This window comes from Triticum urartu, chromosome 6A (genome assembly GCF_056163025.1).
Source record: "Triticum urartu cultivar PI428250 chromosome 6A, HENAU_Tu73, whole genome shotgun sequence".
NCBI classification, from domain to species: Eukaryota; Viridiplantae; Streptophyta; class Magnoliopsida; order Poales; family Poaceae; genus Triticum; species Triticum urartu.
The window spans coordinates 225033031-225053352 of record NC_141878.1 but is presented as its reverse complement, the minus strand read 5'-3'; the positions used below and the strand labels follow the sequence as shown (position 1 = coordinate 225053352).

The 20322-nt window shown below is 43.1% G+C and overlaps 2 protein-coding genes across 4 annotated transcripts; one reads left to right on the top strand and one right to left on the bottom strand.

Annotated features, from left to right (window-relative positions):
- Positions 1-1447: 1447 nt before the first annotated feature.
- LOC147964847 (uncharacterized) lies at positions 1448-2953 on the bottom strand. Its single transcript, XM_087530183.1, has 2 exons — positions 2814-2953; positions 1448-2081 (listed from the first exon to the last, which is right to left on the bottom strand). Exons 1-2 carry the CDS (start codon positions 2951-2953, stop codon positions 1448-1450), a joined length of 774 nt encoding a protein of 257 aa, XP_087386309.1.
- On the top strand, positions 2761-12446 carry LOC125512409 (serine/threonine protein phosphatase 2A 55 kDa regulatory subunit B beta isoform). 3 transcript variants are annotated; one of them, XM_087527650.1, is made up of 14 exons: positions 2761-3063; positions 4922-5025; positions 5104-5199; positions 5760-5879; positions 6816-7022; positions 7195-7286; positions 8887-9005; positions 9804-9927; positions 10085-10208; positions 10733-10801; positions 10887-10978; positions 11074-11151; positions 11527-11594; positions 11684-12446. In XM_087527650.1, the coding sequence occupies exons 1-14, from the start codon at positions 2952-2954 to the stop codon at positions 11818-11820; spliced, it is 1542 nt and encodes a 513-aa protein (XP_087383776.1). In that variant the 5' UTR covers positions 2761-2951; the 3' UTR covers positions 11821-12446. The 3 variants fall into 3 exon arrangements, with proteins under 3 accessions (XP_087383776.1, XP_048533461.2, XP_087383775.1); XM_048677504.2 differs by having other exon boundaries at positions 2864-3063; positions 6816-7016; XM_087527649.1 differs by having other exon boundaries at positions 2923-3063; positions 6816-7019.
- Positions 12447-20322: the final 7876 nt, after the last annotated feature.

The window sequence follows — 20322 nt, the reverse complement described above, 5'->3', positions numbered from 1 at the left end:
GGGGAAACCTCCCAGGGATGTTCTTTGGGTGTATGTGTGACATGGCTGTGTGATGTGAGTGAAAGACATTTAAAGAAACAATGGGTTTGAGCAAATCTTTCACGAGTCCCGATGATCCCCTCTTAATAGTGCGTGATCCCTATACTCAAGAACAAACCAAAAAAATCCCAAGTTTTTATCTTTGTTTCTTCATTCTTGAGCAATATAGAAATATGTGCTCCAGAATCCACACACATGATTCCACGGAGACTAAAACCTGTGATATACTTGGCAAACATGATTAGTCCCCTATATGTATATTGTCATCAACATAAAAATATGATTAATGGCAATATTGCACTTTCACTAACCTTCTTATATAGTGCTCCATGGCCTCCCTCCTCCTCACAAACAACAAAACCAATCTCATTAGACCTCTTTAAGTTAGTGTGTAGAGAAGACATGACCCCTTCGTGGGATGAGAGGCAAGCCTCTTCCTAGGAGGAGGAGGACCGTGGACTTGAAGGCCACGATTCATCTCGTGGCTCGAAGTGGGAGAGGGCATGTCACACTGAGGGCGGCGATTCTCCATCAGAGGAGGAACCAGATGAGGTGACATTCAAAGATGAAGAGGAGGAGGAGGAGGAAGAAGAGGCGAACAAGACACTGGAAGCGATGCCCATCGAACTAGTAAAACTTATTAGCACCGGTGATCACCTCCACTTTGTCGAGAACACTCCAACCAATATGGCTAGTTGTGGCTTTCGCCGCTGCACTATCGATGAGCCGTTGGAGGATTCACAATAGGAGAAGCCCAAGGCACAGGGGAAAGTTCATCGTGGGAGCTGGCATTATCGTCAACCCATGAAGAAGAAATTTCTCATGGATCCCAATTACGCCCTGATCCTCATCCACGCTCGATCCAAGATCACGTCCGCCAACTTGAGAAACATGCTAATAGTTTAAAAATTCAATATGACCTTTGATTTTTCTCATTTTGAGGGGTCACCATCCTTTGTTTTTACCTACTAGCGTTGGATTTAAAATAAACTCGACATAAATTTTAGTGCCCTTTATTTTGGTGCTAGCCACCAAAGATCATATGGGGCTCTAGAAACACTTTTTATTTATGCCAATATAAATAGCAGGCAGGTTCGTGACACCTATTTGACAGCGCCCTTTGACTTGTATTCGACCACTTAATGCCTTAGAGCATCTCCAACAGGCGCCGGTCGCGCCGCGCGCAAAAAACACATATGCCGCGCGTGCATCGGCTGGTTTGGCGCGGCGCTTTGCGACCGCTCCAGCAGCGCGCAAAAAAGTAGCGCTCGTGCTCATTTTAGGCTATTGGAAAATAGATAAATTGCATAGATTTTAACGATACAAAGGTATTTTACATCGAAAACATAGAATGCATAATAATTAAAAACAACAAACGATAAAACACGAGATAGATTGCATAAAAAAACTAGTCTAAGTCGCTATCATCACTATCGTCATCCTCCTCGGCGGTGTCGTCCGAGGTATCCAGCCAGATGTCCAACCACCGATTATCATCCGGCGTGAAGAACGATTGCCCACCTGCTTCAACAAGATCGGACTGCGCGTTCGCCAACGCCTTGCGCCGACGCCTGTCCAACCGCGCCTCGCGGCGCCTTCGCGTGTCCTCCTCGCGACGCCTTGCCCAGTAGGACTGCTCGTAGGCGACGTCTTCCGGGTGGCAGCGGCGCCACTCCGCCATGACCCGCTCGTCCTCCTGGGCGACGAGGAGGCGGCGCTGCCGCTTGGCGTGCTCCGCACGGTCTTGTGCCTTGTTCAGACGCAGCGGCGGGGCACGGTCGAGCGCTTGCTGGAGCGTGTAGACATCCTGGAAGTTCATCTGGCCGCGCGGCCGGCCTAGGCGCCACGCCGCCGCGTCGTACGCGCGACCGGCCTCACGCGCCGTCCCGTACGTGCCGAGGCCGAGCCGGAGATCACCGGAGCGTATCTCCGCGTAGTAGCCGCCGTTGGGGTGCAGGCGGACGCCGCGGTAGCCGGACGCTCCTCGGCGGCGCGTCGGTGGCGGGGCGCCGGGGCGGCGGAGGCGCGTCGGTGACGGGGCGCTGGAGCGGCGCGTGGCAGAGAAAGAGGAAGAGGAGAAGAGGAGACATGAAGAGGCGCGTGACGTGCGCCGCACTTTATAGGCGCGCCGAAAGCGGCGCGCAAAAGATGGCGCGCGAGTTAGCGCCTTTCCGCACGCGCAAGCGATTTTCGCACGCGTGGTTTTTCCACCGCCGCTGGATCATGGCAAAACGCCCCGCGCGCGCTAAAGACTGCATTTACCGCGCGCACGTCGTTTCGTGCGGCCGTTGGAGATGCTCTTACATATGAAACAAGCGCGACACACCGGCTAGCGCAAAATGATTAAACTTACGCTAACACCGTCAAGAAGCCACCTTTGTCGCAGCCGCCATGCTTGCGCACGAGAGCGCTTGGAGCCACCACTACGCCTCGACCGTCGGGGGCAGCCCGACAGTCCCTAGAGTGTGGGACTATCTAGCAGCCATTTGAAATGATCAAGACATGACACTGTAGCTCAGTGCGTGCAGGGGCCACCGGCGGCCTGAGGCGCCACGACTTCGCTCGATGAACGGAGGTGGCGAAGCTAGAATTATAAGGAGAGAAAGATAAGTGTTTTCATGTAACAAGGAAAACTGGACGGCAAATTCGTACTTTTTGGGGGACCAAACGCGAAATGCCTCCTCCCCGCAGACAGGAAAGGCAGAAAAGCGCGAGCAATACAGGGGCGCAGGGGCCGCCTGGAACTCGCTCTCCACATCATTTGGCTGCAGCACCTCACCTCGTCTCTACCCCTCGATCTCCGTCGCCGTCTTCCCCCATTCTCCCAGGACCGACCATCCTCCCCCTCCCGATCTACCCCGCCGACGCCGCCGAGATCCTCGTTCCATGGTGTCGTGACGGCGGCGGCGCTCATGGACCCCAAGTCCCCCGACGACCGCCCGGAGGCGGCGGCGCCACAGCCGCTAGAGTGGCGGTTCGCGCAGGTCTTCGGCGAGCGCGGTGCTGGCGAGGACGTGCAGGAAGGTAAGGCGGCCGCAGCTCCCGTGCTTTCCCTACTCGTGTCTCGCCTCGCGAGATCTACCCAGTTTCGCTGGTGGGGGTTTGACGCCGCCGCGACCCCTTGAAGGCCGCGCATTTCACTCAAGGGATGCGGGGATCTCCTAGATTCGGGCGGTGGCGCCCTTTGCGAATCGAGGCGGAGGCTTCGCCGTGATTTGGGTTCCAAGCGCTTGGTTCCAGGCGTTCTACTTCTTGCATCGTGTTTCTCGGCGATCTAGTACGGTTCGTGGCTAAATGTCCAACAATTTATTACGGGCGGTCGGGTGCTTAGCTAAACGTCGTCACGTGCGGGAATCAGTCAGTTCATGCAGTAGGCCTTGCTGCTTGGATGTGCCTCTCGTAGGATTGATTCTTGTTGCAGGGAGGCTTTGGACGTGGTAGCTGGTAATGTTGTTAGGCATCGTTGCCTCCATGCCGGTGAGTCGAGTTGACGGTAGGAAACTAGGAATGCTTGGTGGATTCGCTTAGGGTATTTATTGGCGCTTTACAGCATGGCATGTGGGTGGCGTGTTCAAAGTCCAAAACTTTTTGTGTGATGAACTGATGACATGTGGGGATCGTGGGTGCGCTATTGTTTTCTAGGCCCTGGGATGGCTGCACAATAAATTTACGAGCTTTGGCAGATGAACTGGGCGCAAACAATGTGTACTGGGTGCTTCTGAGCCGTGAGTGAGTGTGGTGTCCTTTTGTGACTAAGCCATACCATAATTATCTTCAGCATTTGGCATCGGGTACGCAGGGTTCATAAGCAGGTCTAGTTTGTACAGCATAAAGAATGTTACAGCTTCTACCTTTTTATGCCTTTTGCGGAACAGCGAGGTATATCTTTTTATGCCTTTTTATCCTAAATTGTACCTATATTTTCAAGATATAGACACGACACACAATTTCAGTCTTTGACATGCATTCCTTTGAGGTCAATGTTGCAGTCGTTCAGTTCAGTTTCGTACATCTTGCTCTAATTTTAGCCATAGTTTTCTATGAGCAGCCTTACATCACTATCACGACCTAAGGCCGCGCTTGGTTTGTCGTTTCTCCACCGAATTCATTTTACACCTGTAACCACTTCCATCCGACTGGGTAACCATAAAAACTGGACGGAAAGAAAACGGAGCGTGGGAGGTGTGTGTATTATTTTTCCAGGTGGAGGCACAAAATGGCCCGTTTTTTCTGGATCTAAACAACCAACCAAGCGGGTGTTTCCGAGAAGCACGTATTCATTTTCCGCCTGGATGTTTTACACCCGTAATCATCCGTGAAACGATGAACCAAGCGTGGCCTAAGGATCTGTAGACAACCCGTTTGTATGTAATATGACGCAGTTCTGATATTCTGGTTAATTGTTACCAAAACAAGCTCTCGCTCCACTTTTCAACGAATTGCTACCACAAAACTAGAAGTCCTACAGAATCCAGCCCTGTTTATCTAACCCAGTTACCCGGGACATGTTTAACATGTTTCCAATACCTGCTATTAAGGAGCTCTTTTTGTAGAATACACTCCAATTCTTTGCAGTGATGGAGAAATTGATCACTTGCCAAAAGATAACCAAGCATATTTTTTTCCCAGCAGCATCCATGATGTTTGGTTCCTTTATAGGAATGTTCAAAACACATAAACTTGTTTGAATGCTTAGTCCTAGATTTACCATCTGTGTATAGAGTTAACATACGGTAATTCATCTCTTCAATCTGAATTGTCTGATACATGTGGTTCCGTTCATTTTAGTAGACGGTTGTGTCAATTGACTTTAATATGATTTTCTTGGTTTACTGTAGTCTGCCAAGTCATATTTATATTTTTACTAAATTTGTTGTTTCAGTTGACATCATTTCTGCAATCGAGTTTGACAAATCTGGTGATCATCTTGCCACTGGTGATAGGGGTGGACGCGTAGTTTTGTTTGAAAGAACTGATGCCAGGGGTGTAAGTACCGCACCATCCAAGTGTTGTTGCTTTCTTGCTTAAATCTATTGTGCCCATAAACTAAAGCTATATATGCAGAATGCCAGTCGGACAGAGCTTGAGAGACAAGATTATTCGGTGCCCAGGCATCCTGAGTTCCGCTATAAAACTGAATTTCAGAGTCATGAACCTGAGGTATGCTACTTTGGGTCCTTGGCCGTAAATTACCATGTTCTATATGTCTCCAGCATCTTAGGTCCCATGCAGTTTGGGGTTTTTTTAACAAGGAAATATCCAATCTGACTGCATGTTTTCATTTTGTGTTAAATCTCTGGAGATCTTGTGCCCCAGAGAGACTGGAGTTAAAAGTTTGTGACATAACTTGGATGAAATCATACCATGTCTGCATAATGTGTTTCCCCCACTTTGTACGGTAGACATAGGAAATTGTCATCATACACATTTAGAATGTGTGCAGTCCTTTTTGTTTTGATGGCCAGTACACATTTTGTAAAGTACTCCCTCCATTCCAAAATAGATGACCCAACTTTGTACTAAAGTTAGTACAAAGTTGGGTCATCTATTTTGGAACGGAGGGAGTATTTCTTAGTTTTAGTTGCAGGATAAGCTTGCCAGCAGAAAAGCAACATAAATCATTTTTATACTGCTATTGCATGTTATCTTCTAAATGAAACTATTGCTTAGTAATATCCTTGAAATGTGATTTTTCCTGATCTTATATGTAATTTATGTAGTTCGATTACCTAAAGAGTTTGGAAATAGAGGAGAAAATCAACAAGATCAAGTGGGGCCAAACAGCCAACAATGCTCTCTTTATCTTGTCTACAAATGACAAAACAATCAAGTACTGGAAGGTATGTATAAATCAAGTACTGATCATCAGAAGCTTGCTCGATTTATTTCTTCTGGTCATGAGATTTTTCCTTCACTAGTGTTTCTCTAGCCATGTCATGCTTGGAAGATGTATCCATTGCTTAATGTACTCCCTCTGTCCCATAATATAAGATGTTATTACATCGGATATGTGAGTATATTGGATGTAATAACGTCTTATATCATGGGACGGAGGGGGGTACCAAATACTGTTGGGCACCTTAGGGGTGGATTTACAGTAAGCCTATTTTTTCCATTTATGCTGGCTTGTTTGATCAAGATAAATATTGTTTTATACTTATGATTGTTTACAAATACAAATGAAGTATTCAATTTCTTCTTTACACTGTTAATAATTCTCAATCCCATCGCTTGCCTTTTTGTATAGAGTTCATTGCTACTTGTCAAACCAGTAACCGTGTACATGCAATGCACATTAATATTAGGCAATGTTTTTTCTGAGTGGATATTAGGCAATATATTAATTGCCTCAGACACTAATATTGGCAAGATCTTAATTGTACGTTGATATTAGGTAGTATATAATCAATTAGTTGACGCTGATGTTGATATTAGGTATACTATTAATCAGGGGAGGGTGCTAAACACCGGGTCAACATAGACCATTGGATAGACGTGGTTGACCGTGTGAGATATGTTGGATCTCCACAACTCGCTCCTTTTATATTGGTATAGATGTCTGGGCAATCAATTCGACATCTATTACTGGTTTGTTATATCTGCAGCCGCACGACAAGAAACTGAATACAAATGAAGTATTCAGTTTCTTCTTTACATTGTTAATAATTCTCAATACCATTGCTTGCCTTTTTATATAAAAAGTCCATTTGCACTTGCCAAATACAAGGGCAGTCCGTGTGATATTGGTGCCTTACTGCTTTGTCATATATCTGCAGGTGCAAGACAAAAAAGTGAAACGGATTTCAGTAATGAATTTGGATACTTCCCAGAGTGCAGACAATGGGACAACTTCTAGTTCGAGTACCAGTAGCTCTAGAGGTCTTCCTAATGGAGGATCCTCAGAAAAGTCATACAATTGTGCAAACAATGATCTGCCATTCCCTCCTGGGGGATATGCATCATTGCGTTTGCCTGTGGTAGTTGTACTTAACCCACTTTATCCAACATCTGTAGTTCTGTACATTCAGCAGTAATGCATGTATTTAAAATAAGTACAGTATCTTTTCTCATGATAAGACACTTGTAAGCTTTCTGGCAAATTGTATGTAAGTTGCAATTAACAAATCTGATGAGTTTCATTTACTTCGTTTGCAGGTTACAGGCCAAGAGTTAAACCCTGTCGCTAGATGCCGGCGTGTATATGCACACGCCCATGATTACCATATCAATTCCATTTCAAATAATAGGTTAGCTTCCTGTTGAGTTATAGATGTCTGGTCAAATTGTAAGATTTTGTAATCTGTGTACTTGTTTTACTTGCTCTTGACTTTACATTGCTTATATATCCCCTTCACTCGGTCTTATTATTTTGTTACCCTTGCTATTTTCTGTCTCTTTTCTCTGTTTAATGTGGAAACTACTCCCACCGTATTTCTCATATTCTTTCCCAATTTAGAAAGCTGCCTAAGCTTTCTCTGTGTTATCGAGCGAGAGTTTATTGTTCTCATGACTATTGTGTACACATAAATTATACTCTTTCATGGTGCTTTAACCTTTATTTATCATTGTTTTCTTATGAGTTGACCACCTGCCTCTTAGTATTGTTGCACAGTTTCATTTCATAGATGTTCACCATGTTGTGCTTTAGTTTTCCTTCTGAAGGTCTGGCTAGTATATTGTGTCATGTTTTTTCTTCATCTCCATGTCCTCTACAAGTTGTTCTGTCATCTTACAGAGTAATCCATACTTGGCCATTAGGGCATGATTATTGATGCCTGGGTCGCTTGTTATTTTTACATTATGTAGGTAATGTTGTCGCATACTAGGCCTAGGGAGAGGCTCTCGCCCCTGTGAGGCAAGATAGAACTATTCTTCTAACTCTTGCTCGCTTTATTCCTTGTAGGGGTTCCTCTTTTTGTAGAGGCCTAACAATCTAATCTAAGTAACAAATCATGTATATTATCTCTAATTGGCTTACGGCTCAAGCTAAAAGACATATCCCTAATTTAAAGATAAATTTCCGAACTGAGAGATCATGGGGACCCTTTCCCTAACTTGGTGCTCGGCAGGCCATGTATGACATACATAACGAATGTACACTCTGTCTTGTTGTCAAATATTAACCTTTCTGTTTCGTGCATTTCTTGAGAAATTGTGATATGGCCTACTACCTCCATCCTGGTTTATTGGCCCCCTTTGTAATTTGTGTCAAATTTTGACCAAAGATATAACTGACAAAATGTTAATGCATGCCAACAAAAATTATATCCTTGGATTCGTATTTGTACATAGTTAATATAATTTTTTGGTGACATGCATGAACATTTTGTTAGTTGAATCTATGGTCAAAATTTGACACGAAATACAATGGGGACCAATAAACCAGGACGGAGGTAGTAAAAGGTTATCATGATTGAACCCTAAGAAACATGCCATGTTTATAGCATATAAACTTGTCCTGTGGCAACACTGGCCATCACTTTGGGTAATGTGTACTATCTGGCATGTAATCCAGAAGTCTTGAGAAGTTGATACTGCTAGATACATGATATATAAGCTGTTTATACCTGTTTGTATTACCCCTTATTATGAAGGGTTTCCTTCAGATGTGCCATGTGCATGTACTCTATGTATTGGTGTCTACAGACACAATCAAAGGATGTTCATATGGTAAAATAATGTTATGGTTAACAGGGGGCACTATATTTAAATTCCGTTTGCCCTTTGGATGACTTGATATGATTGGCTTTCTGCAACTAATATATTTATATGCCTTGGTTGATTTATGAATGACACAATGCACGTGCATTATGCTGATATCTTGTTCTCATGTTGTTTTGCTTCAAGTGATGGCGAGACATTCATATCAGCAGATGATCTGCGAATTAATCTGTGGAATTTGGAAATCAACAGTCAGAGCTTTAACATTGTTGATGTGAAGCCTGCAAACATGGAGGATCTAACTGGTAAGCTTGCCAGTCCAATAAGAACTATTTGGTTAATTTATATGTTAAGCATGCAGTGTTATCTAACTGGTGGACGAAATATAATTCTCTATTAGCGGGGTAAGATGCGTAAATATAAACATGATCAGGTAATTTTACCTTTTGTTTAAATCACAGACCTTTTTACCTTGCAAGCGTTGCCGCGCTGCAGGAGTTACCTTCTATGCAGGGCCTCCAAGTTTTCTTTGTAGTCCCTTTTCCTTTCCAAAAAAAAAATTAAATCATCTGTATGGCCTATTGTTGGAACTTGGATCAACAAGCATGCATCAGTATATACCAATTAGATCTTTGAGGGTCAAAATTTCTCTGATGCATTGTGGATAAGGAAGATGGGATGAAAGGCAATTCCTATACTTTCTCACCTACCAAATTCTTGATGATTTGTCACTCTGTAGCTATATGTTCGCATCCTAGCTAGCAATTCTTTGTGATTAATAGTCTGCAGCTTTCATGTGATTTCTAGAAATACAGATCATAGTAGTTCTTGATGTATAGGAAACCACAAGTAAATAAAAAACAAAGTAGTCTGCATCAGCTGTTGCTGCTCAGATACAAAGCTATCTTATCTTGAATTTGTGATTTCCCAATATTTTCTCTTGGTTCATAGTGCAATACCTTTGGTCTTTGTTGTTAATTTTAAATATCCGTATGTGATTATTTTTTAATGTCCGATATGATTCCTGTCACGTCAGTTATTTATTCCTCTTCCTTTTCCCTGTGGTAATATGCATCACTTGTTATATTTCTGTGAAATTTCAGAGGTGATTACATGTGCGGAGTTCCATCCAACTCACTGTAATACACTAGCCTATAGTAGCTCAAAGGGCGCTATCAGGCTTATTGACCTGCGGCAATCAGCACTGTGTGACAACCATTCTAAACTGTTAGTAATCACCCCTTGCACTTCCTGATGTAACAGTTATCCTTGTTTAGAGGGCAATTCTCAATAGAGTTTGAAGGATTACAAACATTTCAAGTTCAATTATTCAATTAAACTTTGCACAAACTATTTTCTAATTCATTGGTACCATCTTGTACAGATTTGAGGAGCATGAAGCACCTGGATCAAAATCCTTTTTTACGGAGATAATTGCATCCGTTTCAGATATAAAGTTTGCAAGGGATGGACGGCATATTCTTAGTCGTGATTATATGACTCTCAAGGTTTGTGATCTATCTACGATCTACTCATTGAGTCTTTCTGGCCTTTTGCTCTCTTGTGTAAATTGAATGCAAAAGTTATCTGAAGAAATCAAACTATTGATTTGATACTAATATCTTGTCGACGTGTTCATCATGCACTGGTCTTTGAGGCATACTGCTTTCATTTTTTATGTTATGGATAAGCTGCATTAAATTGATGGTTGTCTGCATCAACTATTATTCCGTTTCTAAGTAACTTTAAAATACAGGGTTAGAACATTTTCTTTGGACTTTGTATAAGTAAACAATAGCTTATTGTAAAGTTCCGATTTTCACTCTGACTGGCTAGTAACATGGAAATCTGAAACCTTCTTGGTAAATTTTGTATGTCATGCTGTTGATTCCAACATTTCTGCATGATATATTGAAGTAAATGAATATTGGAATTTCTGGGTTGTGGATCCTTTGGTTTTCAGTTTGCTTTCTTAGATAAAAAGTGATTTGCTGCTTGTATCTTTAGTTCAATATCCTTTTTTTTTCTTCAGTTATGGGATCTCAACATGGATTCAGGCCCAGTAGCAACTTTCCAAGTTCATGAACATTTAAGGCCTAAGGTGAATTTTTTCATCCGAATGATAGCAAAGTAGCAACGTCAAGACCTTTTATGTCCTAATGATGTGTTGATCTCATCTGTTGTAGCTTTGCGATCTATATGAAAACGATTCAATCTTTGACAAATTTGAATGTTGTCTGAGTGGGGATGGTCATCGTCTTGCTACTGGCTCTTACAGGTATTATCATTATGAGCTATAAAAGGTGGTAGCCATTGTTGAATTTGTAACTCATGTATGCTAACTTGTACTCTTCTTGTTGTGCTCTACTGTAGTAATTTATTCCGTGTTTTTGGTTGTACTCCTGGAAATACTGAGGCAACCACTTTAGAAGCAAGCAGAAACCCTATGAGGTATGCCATATCTTCTGATTTATTTATGTTTATATTGTTATGAACGGTTATACTCTACTTGGACATGGGCTAGTCCAATTTGTGCATAATTCATAAGCACCTTGCATCCGACATAGTTCTATGCTTCACTTAGTTCAATATGGCACTGCCTATTCTCCTGCTATTCTGGAGCTACCTAGATTTCTTCTATATGTTTCATTTATGATTCATATGCCAAGTTGGTGGGATTACCAAATACTCGACATAGGTGAACAGTGACCAATTAGTAGTAGGTATAAACACAACAATGTTCACCGACCCACACTCCTAACATAAATTATGTTTTCTAAACCTGGCTAATTATTTCTTCATTTGTTGGGATTGAAAACTGTATAGGCGTCAGGTTGCTAATCCAACAAGGCCTACAAGAACCCTGACCTCTTTGACCCGTGCTGTGAGGAGAGGTAAGTGTCTCTTGTATCATAGATTTGATTATTTCTGTCACATAGGTAGAGTAGATTGACCTACTTCTCCTTGTGCAAATGTTGCACAGGGGGTGAAAATGCAGGAGCCGATGGCAATGGGAATTCTAATGACTTCTCAACAAAGTTACTCCATCTTGCGTGGCACCCAACTGAGAATTCCATTGCGTGTGCTGCTGGGAATAGCTTGTACATGTATTATGCATAGGGAATGTGCTAGAGAAGATTCACTGTTTTTGGTTTGTTCAATGTGAAAGCTTGGGCCTTGCACATGCAACCAGGGAAATGGTGCAGGACATTGTCGTCAATTCCGTGATTGGGGTCGAAAGAGGCGGTTGGCACCCACGGGATGGATATCCTTCAACTCCAAGCATAGCAGACTATTTCCTTCTGATTCTTTAGTAAATGTGAAACACAAATTCTAATCGCACCAAAGTTTTTGGGTCCCAAGATATGATTGTAGCTGCATGTGTAGCCAAAACACCAGCAGTTGGAGGCAAGAGCAGAAGATAGCAAGGCTGATTCTAATTTCACTTGGTCACAGGAAATATCTGCTTACTGTGGATGTAAGAAATTTGCTTCTCTTCAAATGTAATGTAATGCCGCCTAGCCAGGGTTAACCATCTGCTGTCACCAACGGTGAAACATCTGTGGACATAAATTATGACTTGTAGTTCTCCCCCCTTGTTCTTTTGTTGGTGGTCCAAACTTACAATAAGTTTGCAGGTGTGACTCAACTCCTGCTGCATGTGATCGGCTGTGACCTATAAGTTGTATATGCTACATTTTGCCATGCAAAACTCACAACTAATGATATGAATTCTTGAGTATTCATGTCTGGCCTGTGCAATATCTATGCATTTTTGCAATCCTCTTTAGATTATGCATCAATTTTATTACAGTGTAATGCCAGGACACTCTGACTAGCTCCTTGCCAGAAGAATATTTGGTTTTTTTCTATGTACACACTTCACTTGATTTGTAGTATTGGAATTCTTATATAGTACTGACCTAAACGTTCTTATATACTCCCTCCTTCCCAACATAAGTGTCAACTTTGTACTAACTTTTGTACAACATTGTACTAAGTTTAAGGCACTTATTTTGGGATGGAGGGAGTATTAAGTTTACAGAGTAATTTTTTTCATGATGTTTTTTCTCTTTATGTATGTTGTTTATTCAGTTTTGCTAAAACACATCTAGATGTGCCCTAAGTATTGCACATCTAAGTCATGTATCATTAATTTTACATGAAGATTCATGCAGACATTTACTTTTGCCTTTTTTCTTTTTCTTTGTAGTGTGATTTGATTGCTTAGATGTGCAATGACTAGGACAAACCCTTGTTTATTTGTAGGATTGGAATCCTTAGGATGTTTTTCCTGAGGATAGTGACACTGTGTTTTGGAGTAAATTGCCATTCACTGATATTTGTTCCACAATATATATGCATGACTAGCACATATGCCAGTGCGTTGCACTTGCACCGGTACAAAAAATTAACGCGTCTATTAGCGCGGCAATGATACCATCCGAGGTAAAAAATTGGTTGTGACCATACTCAAGTTTCCAATGATTTTTTTCTACCCGGTGGCTGCGCACGCACTGCGGTGTAAAAAATGCATATCAATAAGGCCGCTGCTACAAATCATCCGACTTATTTCCTTTGAAAATCAGTTGGGTCCGTAGCCCTCCGATTCATCCATAGATGGGGTAAGCACATCAGCCCGCTCTCGTCTTTCTCCTCCCGAGTCAACAAACCCAAATGTCGCACTTAGCAGCCTACCATCCCCCTGGCCGCCCTCTCTGTTGCTGCCAAACAGTGTCGCCGCTTCAGCACTGCTGCAGAGTAGAAGAACCACCCCGTGGCCGGCGACGACGTGGATTCAATGCAGCACCGGTGGCCGGCGACGACGTGGCTTCAATGCAGCACCGGTGGCCGGCGACGATGTGGCTTCATTGCAGCGTCGGTGGCATTCATTGGAGCACCGGGGCCGGCGACGTGGCTCATTGGAGCACCGGTGGCCGACGACGAGGGCTTCATTGCAGCTCCAATAAAGCTCCATTGCAGCCGCGGCGGAGCTCCAACGACCCAGACGACGCTCCATTGCAGCCGCGACGGAGCTCCAACGACCCGGACGACGCTCCATTGAAGCCCCGGGCGCGCTTCATTGGAGCGCCGACGTCAACGGCGAACGCTGCTACGCAGCACACGACAGTCATGGCGGAAGCTGCGACGTAGCACGTGCCGGCGATGAGGGAAGCTGCTATGCAGCGCGGGGGTGCTGTGGTGCAGCTCCGGCAGCTCTTCAAAGCATCCATGTCGGACCTTCAACGACCTCGCGCGGTGCTCCAGCGAGGATGAATCAGGCGACGCCGACGGTCGTCACCTCCTCTGCTGCGACGCAGCGCGCGGCGACGACGAGCGAAGCAGCGATGCAACACGGTAATGCTGGGATGCAGCTCCGGTGACACTTCAAAGCAGCCATGGCGGAGCTTCAGCGACCTCGTGCGGTGCTCGTCGACACGTAGGATGTTTTTGTTTTAAATAAATTCTCTTTGGTTGGTCATATATGACTATGTGACTTTCTTTCTTCCGCGTACTGTACATAGGACCCATATCTCTTATTGTCAGATCCAGCTATAGCTAAGTTAATTCTTCTTTTTTGTAGTGTACATAGGACCCATATCTCATCCTCCACTTCTTGTTTGTGCCTTGGCTTGTGACTATTGCAATTTACGAAGGTATATAAGTTGGTAGAATTTCTGTAAAGAGACAGGGTGGGACTATTAATTAGTAATAAAGGAATTCTATTTCTCGGTGACGCCCTCGGTGACAAGGAATTCTATTTCTAAGGTGGCACTAACTCTGTTTTTCTAGGCATTGGCACTAACTCTGTTGGCTGGCACTTTAAGGTATGTGGGGCTGGACAGATCAATTAATGGCCCATATATAACAGCAAAACCTGGCCCAGGTGTACGCTGCTGGATATAATAAGGTGGGATGTATGAGAGGGAGCTCCTATGCAGCGCTGCAGGCGCCCGTTAACGATCCGGCGCCTGCAGCGCTGCTAGCATCAGCCGGCCCACTAGCGTCTGTCCCAGTTTTTTATTTTTTTGTTACGAAAATACAAATATGAAATCAAAAAAGGTTTACAGATTTAAAGAAAAAAGGTTCATCCATTTTAAATAAAAGGTTCGTATCTTTAAAAAAGGTTCATCAATTTTGAAAAAAGTTCATTCAAATTGAAAAAAAGTTCATCCAATTTAGAAAAAGTTCATAAAATTTGAAAAAAGTTTATAGAAATTCAAAAAAAGTTCATGTATTTTTAGAAAAAGTTCATTGAACTTAAAAAAGTTCATAAATAAAAAAATTCATCCATTTTCAAAAAGATGTTCATCAAATTTCAAAGTAGCTCATCGATATTCAAAAAAGTTCATCAACCTACAAAAAAACTGTTGAAATTTTTAAAAAGTTCATATATATTCAAAAAAGTTCACAGAATTTTCAAAAAAGAAAATGTCAACCGGCGCATAGATGGGCCAGCGCATAGGCGCCAAATAGGAAATGCCCATACGAGACCGGAGGACTCTCGATCGTGTGCTCGATCAGGAGACGTGCGAACCCAGGTAATATTAATGACCTACCGCACTACGCGGGACGAAACTAAGAATATCACTTTGGTTTAATAATAGGTATAGATATAGAATAGATATAGATATAGATATAGATTTGAAGATTTTGATGAAGGGGAGGCACAAGTGGAAGTCTCGGCAATATGCATAATTTGGAGATTTTGGTGGATGCATGTTTCCGGTATTCAACCGGATGGGCTTGGCAATGTTCAGCCAAATGGGTGTATCACTGCTGGCCCAACCGAGTGATCCTTTGGAGAGAGGACTCAGGTCGTCAGAGCTTGTTACGCCTAAGAGCATCTTCAACAGCTGTGCGACGTGCTAAAAAATCGTTTACAATGTTGTAGTCGTGAGTTTTTGCGTGGCGAAAAGCACTTACTTCAGCGGCCGCTGGAAAGTATAGCGCGCACGAGCCGCTCCAGTAGCTGCTGCAAAAAAACTGCGCATGTACTCTAGCACAAACAATATATGCACTTCAAACAGAACCAAAAAGATCAAACACAAATAAAATAAATCAACAATGAATAGTTCAATTTTATTATTACAACTCAAACAAATAGTTTATCTAGCAATACAACAAATAGTTCAACAATACAACATCAAACATACAAATCATGATGCTCTTTGTCGGCCATTCTATGTCCACCACTTCTCGATAAGATCCTTCTGAAGATCATCATGCGTTTCAGCACGTTGAATGGCATGATAGGAGGCAACAAATCAGGCCACCCTCGCAGCCCTCCGCCGCACTCGCACGTGATGTCCCAAGAGCTCATACTGAGAGTAGTATAAATTTTGGCCACGCTCATTCTCGATGATCATATTGTGCATGATCACACAAGCATGCATGTTGTACCAAAGCATCTTTTGATCCCAAAATCTAGCCGGTCCTCTCACAATGGCAAATTGGGCTTGCAAAATTCCAAAAGCTCTCTCCACATCTTTCCTAGCTGCCGCTTGAGCATTGTGGAAATCAAGTTTTTTCTTACCTTTCGGTTTTTTCAACGGCTTCACAAATGTTTGCCACTTTGGATAGATGACATCCGCAAGATAGTAGCCATAGTTGTATGTATGGCCATTTGCTACAAACTGCACCGATGGCAGTTCACCATTTGCAATCTTATTCATGAGTGGTGACCGGTTAACAACATTGATATCATTCAAAGATCCAGGCATTCCAAAAAAAACATGCCAAATCCAAGTCTCTTGATCGACCACTGCTTCAAGGATTATAGTGGAACCCCTTTTTTGGCCGTGGAATTGGCCATGCCATGCCTTAGGACAGTTCTTCCAACTCCAATACATGCAATCTATTGAGCTAAGCATACCTGGGAACCCGCAAACTTTGTTCATCTCCAAAAGCCTTGCGGCGTCTTCATCATTAGGAGATCTCAAATACTCCTGGCCAAACACTTGCACAATTTCGATTGCGAAGCGCTTGCCACACATGATGGCTTGACTCTCACCCATGGCCAAGTGGTCATCAACTAGATCAGCCGGAATACCGTATGCCAACATATGCAAAGCGGCTGTCACCTCCTGAAAGGTGCTATGCTCAAGCTCTCGCACGGCATTCCTCCTTTGCTGAAGAACCGATCATGGCTCGCCAATCTATCTGCAATGCACCTGAACAACTCGGTGCTCATTCTAAACCGGCGCCGGAAGTATGACTCGGGGTACACGGAATTATGCACAAAATAGTGCCCCATCTATCTCTTGTCGGCATCGATCTTATCTCTCCAAATTTTCTGCTGACCCATAACCGAACCACCGTGCTTCGGTTTTTTGTTGATGTGCGTAGATAGGATCATTGCAAGATCCTCCTCCTCTTCAATATCAAATTCTTCTTCGGAAGAATCATATGACGAACTCATCTACAATGTTCAATTTAAACTAGTCTATAAAAACTACAAACAACATGCACCAAATCCATGTAAAAATGTGAAGTTGAAGCAATACATACCTTGCAAGCGTTTTGTCGAACACCTTGTGGGCGCCGAGCGGCAGTGGGCGGCCGGGCGCTCTTCGTCGGAGGAATGGCACGCACGAGGGGCGGCGGCGACTAGAGGGAGACGAAGGAAGCAGCGGCGGCACGGGCATAGCCGAGGAAGTGCCAGAATGGTTGCCGGAAGAAATGGGGTGGTGCGAGCGGCGCGCTAGCGCCTAGGTCGGGGTAGGTGGAAGACGCGAACGGGCGCTCGAGTGTGCAGCGCGCGGGAGCGGGCGCAGCAAATAAACGACGCGCGATGGGGTTTTGGACCGTGCGCTGAACTGCTTATGCCGCGCGCGCAATTTTTGTGCCTCCACTGGAGCTCCCGGGGCAGTTATGCGCACGCAAAAAACCTAAAATTTTCAGCGCGACGCTTATATAGCGCGGCCGTTGGAGATGCTCTAATACTTCTGATGAGGACATGAATACCTTCAATACGACCAAAAATATTGCATACATGTATATTTGTGAGGTGATTTCTAATGCAAACTATGCAATAATTTATTTATGTCATCCAAGACAAAAATACTTCACAAACTTTTGTGCCATGTCTAATTGCAGGTGTATGAAACATTTGTACAATCCACATATGAAGATAGGGGAGAAAGAGATGTTTACTTGCTGTTCAAAAAGTTCTCTCACGTTACTTTTGGCCCAAGAGAAGATATAGTCCAATTCTCTCATGTTCTGGACTTTGATTCGGACTGCACAGACATAGCTGACTCAAAACGTCAATAACTTTTTCATCCGGACTCTGAATTGGGTGATTCTTTTTTTGTTGGAAAATAGATCTCGTGCACTTTCCAACCCAATTGGATTCACCTTCAAATTCGTCTAGAGCACTGAGTAATGGACGAAACAATCTGATGTTGCAGCGGAATCCGAGTCAAACTAGAAGTCCAAAGGTGTTACGTCACCTCTACTTGGGCCCATTGGCCTTGTATGACCTAGGATTAGTTTTAGGCTGTCTTGAGACGTCCTCCCACCTCCTTGGCCGCCACCCCTTACTTCTATATAAGTAGATCCATGTAGTAGCTTTTTCCCTGGGTTTGTTTCGATTAAAAGTTCGCCATAGCTGCAACTACGCGTACTTCGTTTGTATTCAACTATCAGACAAAGGAGTCACAGAACCCCACCTTCATTAATAAAGTTTTCTTCTTATATTCGCAATATCCAGATTGCAATCTCAGTTTCTTGCTTGTTCTTCGTTTGCTCACAGGAAACAGGCCCTCGTGATCAGGTTGATCGTGCTCCGGCGTGGTCAATAACCCCTCGGAAGTTGGTTTAGCGATTGCTAAGGCGCGACATCTCGCACGTTCATAGTCGGATCGTTAAGGTCGACTCCCACAGAAAATGATAGCCACCATCTCATTGAAACATCGGGACACCTTTGCCTCTATCAAGTGGTATCAGTTTTCAGGTTGTTCGGTGAGAATTTCCAGTTTTTCCTAGATTAGATTTATTTTTTCTTACCTATTGTCCAAGAAAAAGCCACAAAAAAGTTAGATCTATTCATCCCAAGCCGCCTTTGCAATTTTCTTTTCATTGCTTGCATAGTTGAATTATCGGTTGCATCATCGTGTTGAGTTGCTGGTCTTAGTGTCTAGTTCGTTTAGAGTTTCATGTTCTGTTCACATTGGTCACGCCGCCGCTGCATCATTATCCCTTCTGCCGTCCACCACCCACCCATCAATTTCCAGCACGTGCTACCCATCGTTCATTGTCATAATCATAGTTGAGATCGTTCACATCTTAGTTTGATCCAATCTGCATCTTATCTAGTTTGTTTTGGAAAGAGGGAGAGAGAAAAAAAAGACAGAGAAAAAAATAGAGAAAAAGTAAAAGAAAGTCAGAGAAAAAGAGAGAGAAAAAAAAAGAGTGTGGAAAAAAAGAGAAGAACAAAATAAAATTCGGATTTATCTAGACTCAATCTCGTAGTTGAATTCGGATTGGAATCTGTTTTGTGCACTGTTTAGTAAAATATGCATAACTTCCTCATACGAAGTCCGTTTTGGTTCTGGGAGTACTCAAATGAAAACTAGGGAAGAGACGCATCTAAATAGTTGCATAAGCTAGTTCAATATTTGGCACCTCAAAATCGGCTTCTAAATAGGTCTTTTTGCCCTTCGAAGTTTGCGAACACAGCTTATTCTGATTTTTAGACCAGATTTAGAATTTTTTGACTCCTCATATCAACTCAAAATTGAGTGATTCGTTTTGCATTTGAAAGCTTGAGTCAGTGCCATTCTTGAGAAAATTATTAGAAAATTGGAACAAACTTTTTCAGAGAAAAGTTGGAGAGAAAGTTGTTGGTATATCCTACTGGGCTTTTGTTTCACATTATTATCTTTACTGCTATTGTGATCTTCACTTATATCTTACTGTCCAGAGCTATTTCATTTCCTTTATTGATGCTAGTTGTGCTATGCGATGACCTCATTAGTGTCCTAGGCTCGTGTCTCTAATCCGGTCTAGCCTAGGACTAGCACAGTACCATCATTGAGCGTTTATTCAACATTGCATCTCTGAATTGATTATTGCTAATCTTTTGCTACCAAATATTTAAGCCTTCCAAGCTCCACATATTTCTACACCGTGTATACGTACATTCCCCTGTTAATCGTTTTACTTAAGCTTCGGAGTTATTTGACACCGCTGGTTACATGTCACCACCTGCTGCATGGTAAGAACTTGTAAGATATTGATATTTGCTATACAGTGAGCGTTTTACCACCACATCCTAGTTGTTTCAAGAAGGGGAGGATGATGAGGACATGACTACCTTCAATACGACCAAAAATATTGCATACATGTATATTTGTGAGGTGATTTCTAATGCAAACTATGCAATAATTTATTTATGTCATCCAGGACAAAAATACTTCACAAACTTTTGTGCCATGTCTAATTGCAGGTGCATGAGACATTTGTACAATCCACATATGAAGATAAGGGAGAAAGATATGTTTACTTGCTGTTCAAAAAGTTCTCTCACATCACTTTTGGCCCAAGAGAAGATAGAGTCCAAGTCTCTGACGTTCTGGACTAAGGTTCGGACTACACACACATACCTGACTCAAAACG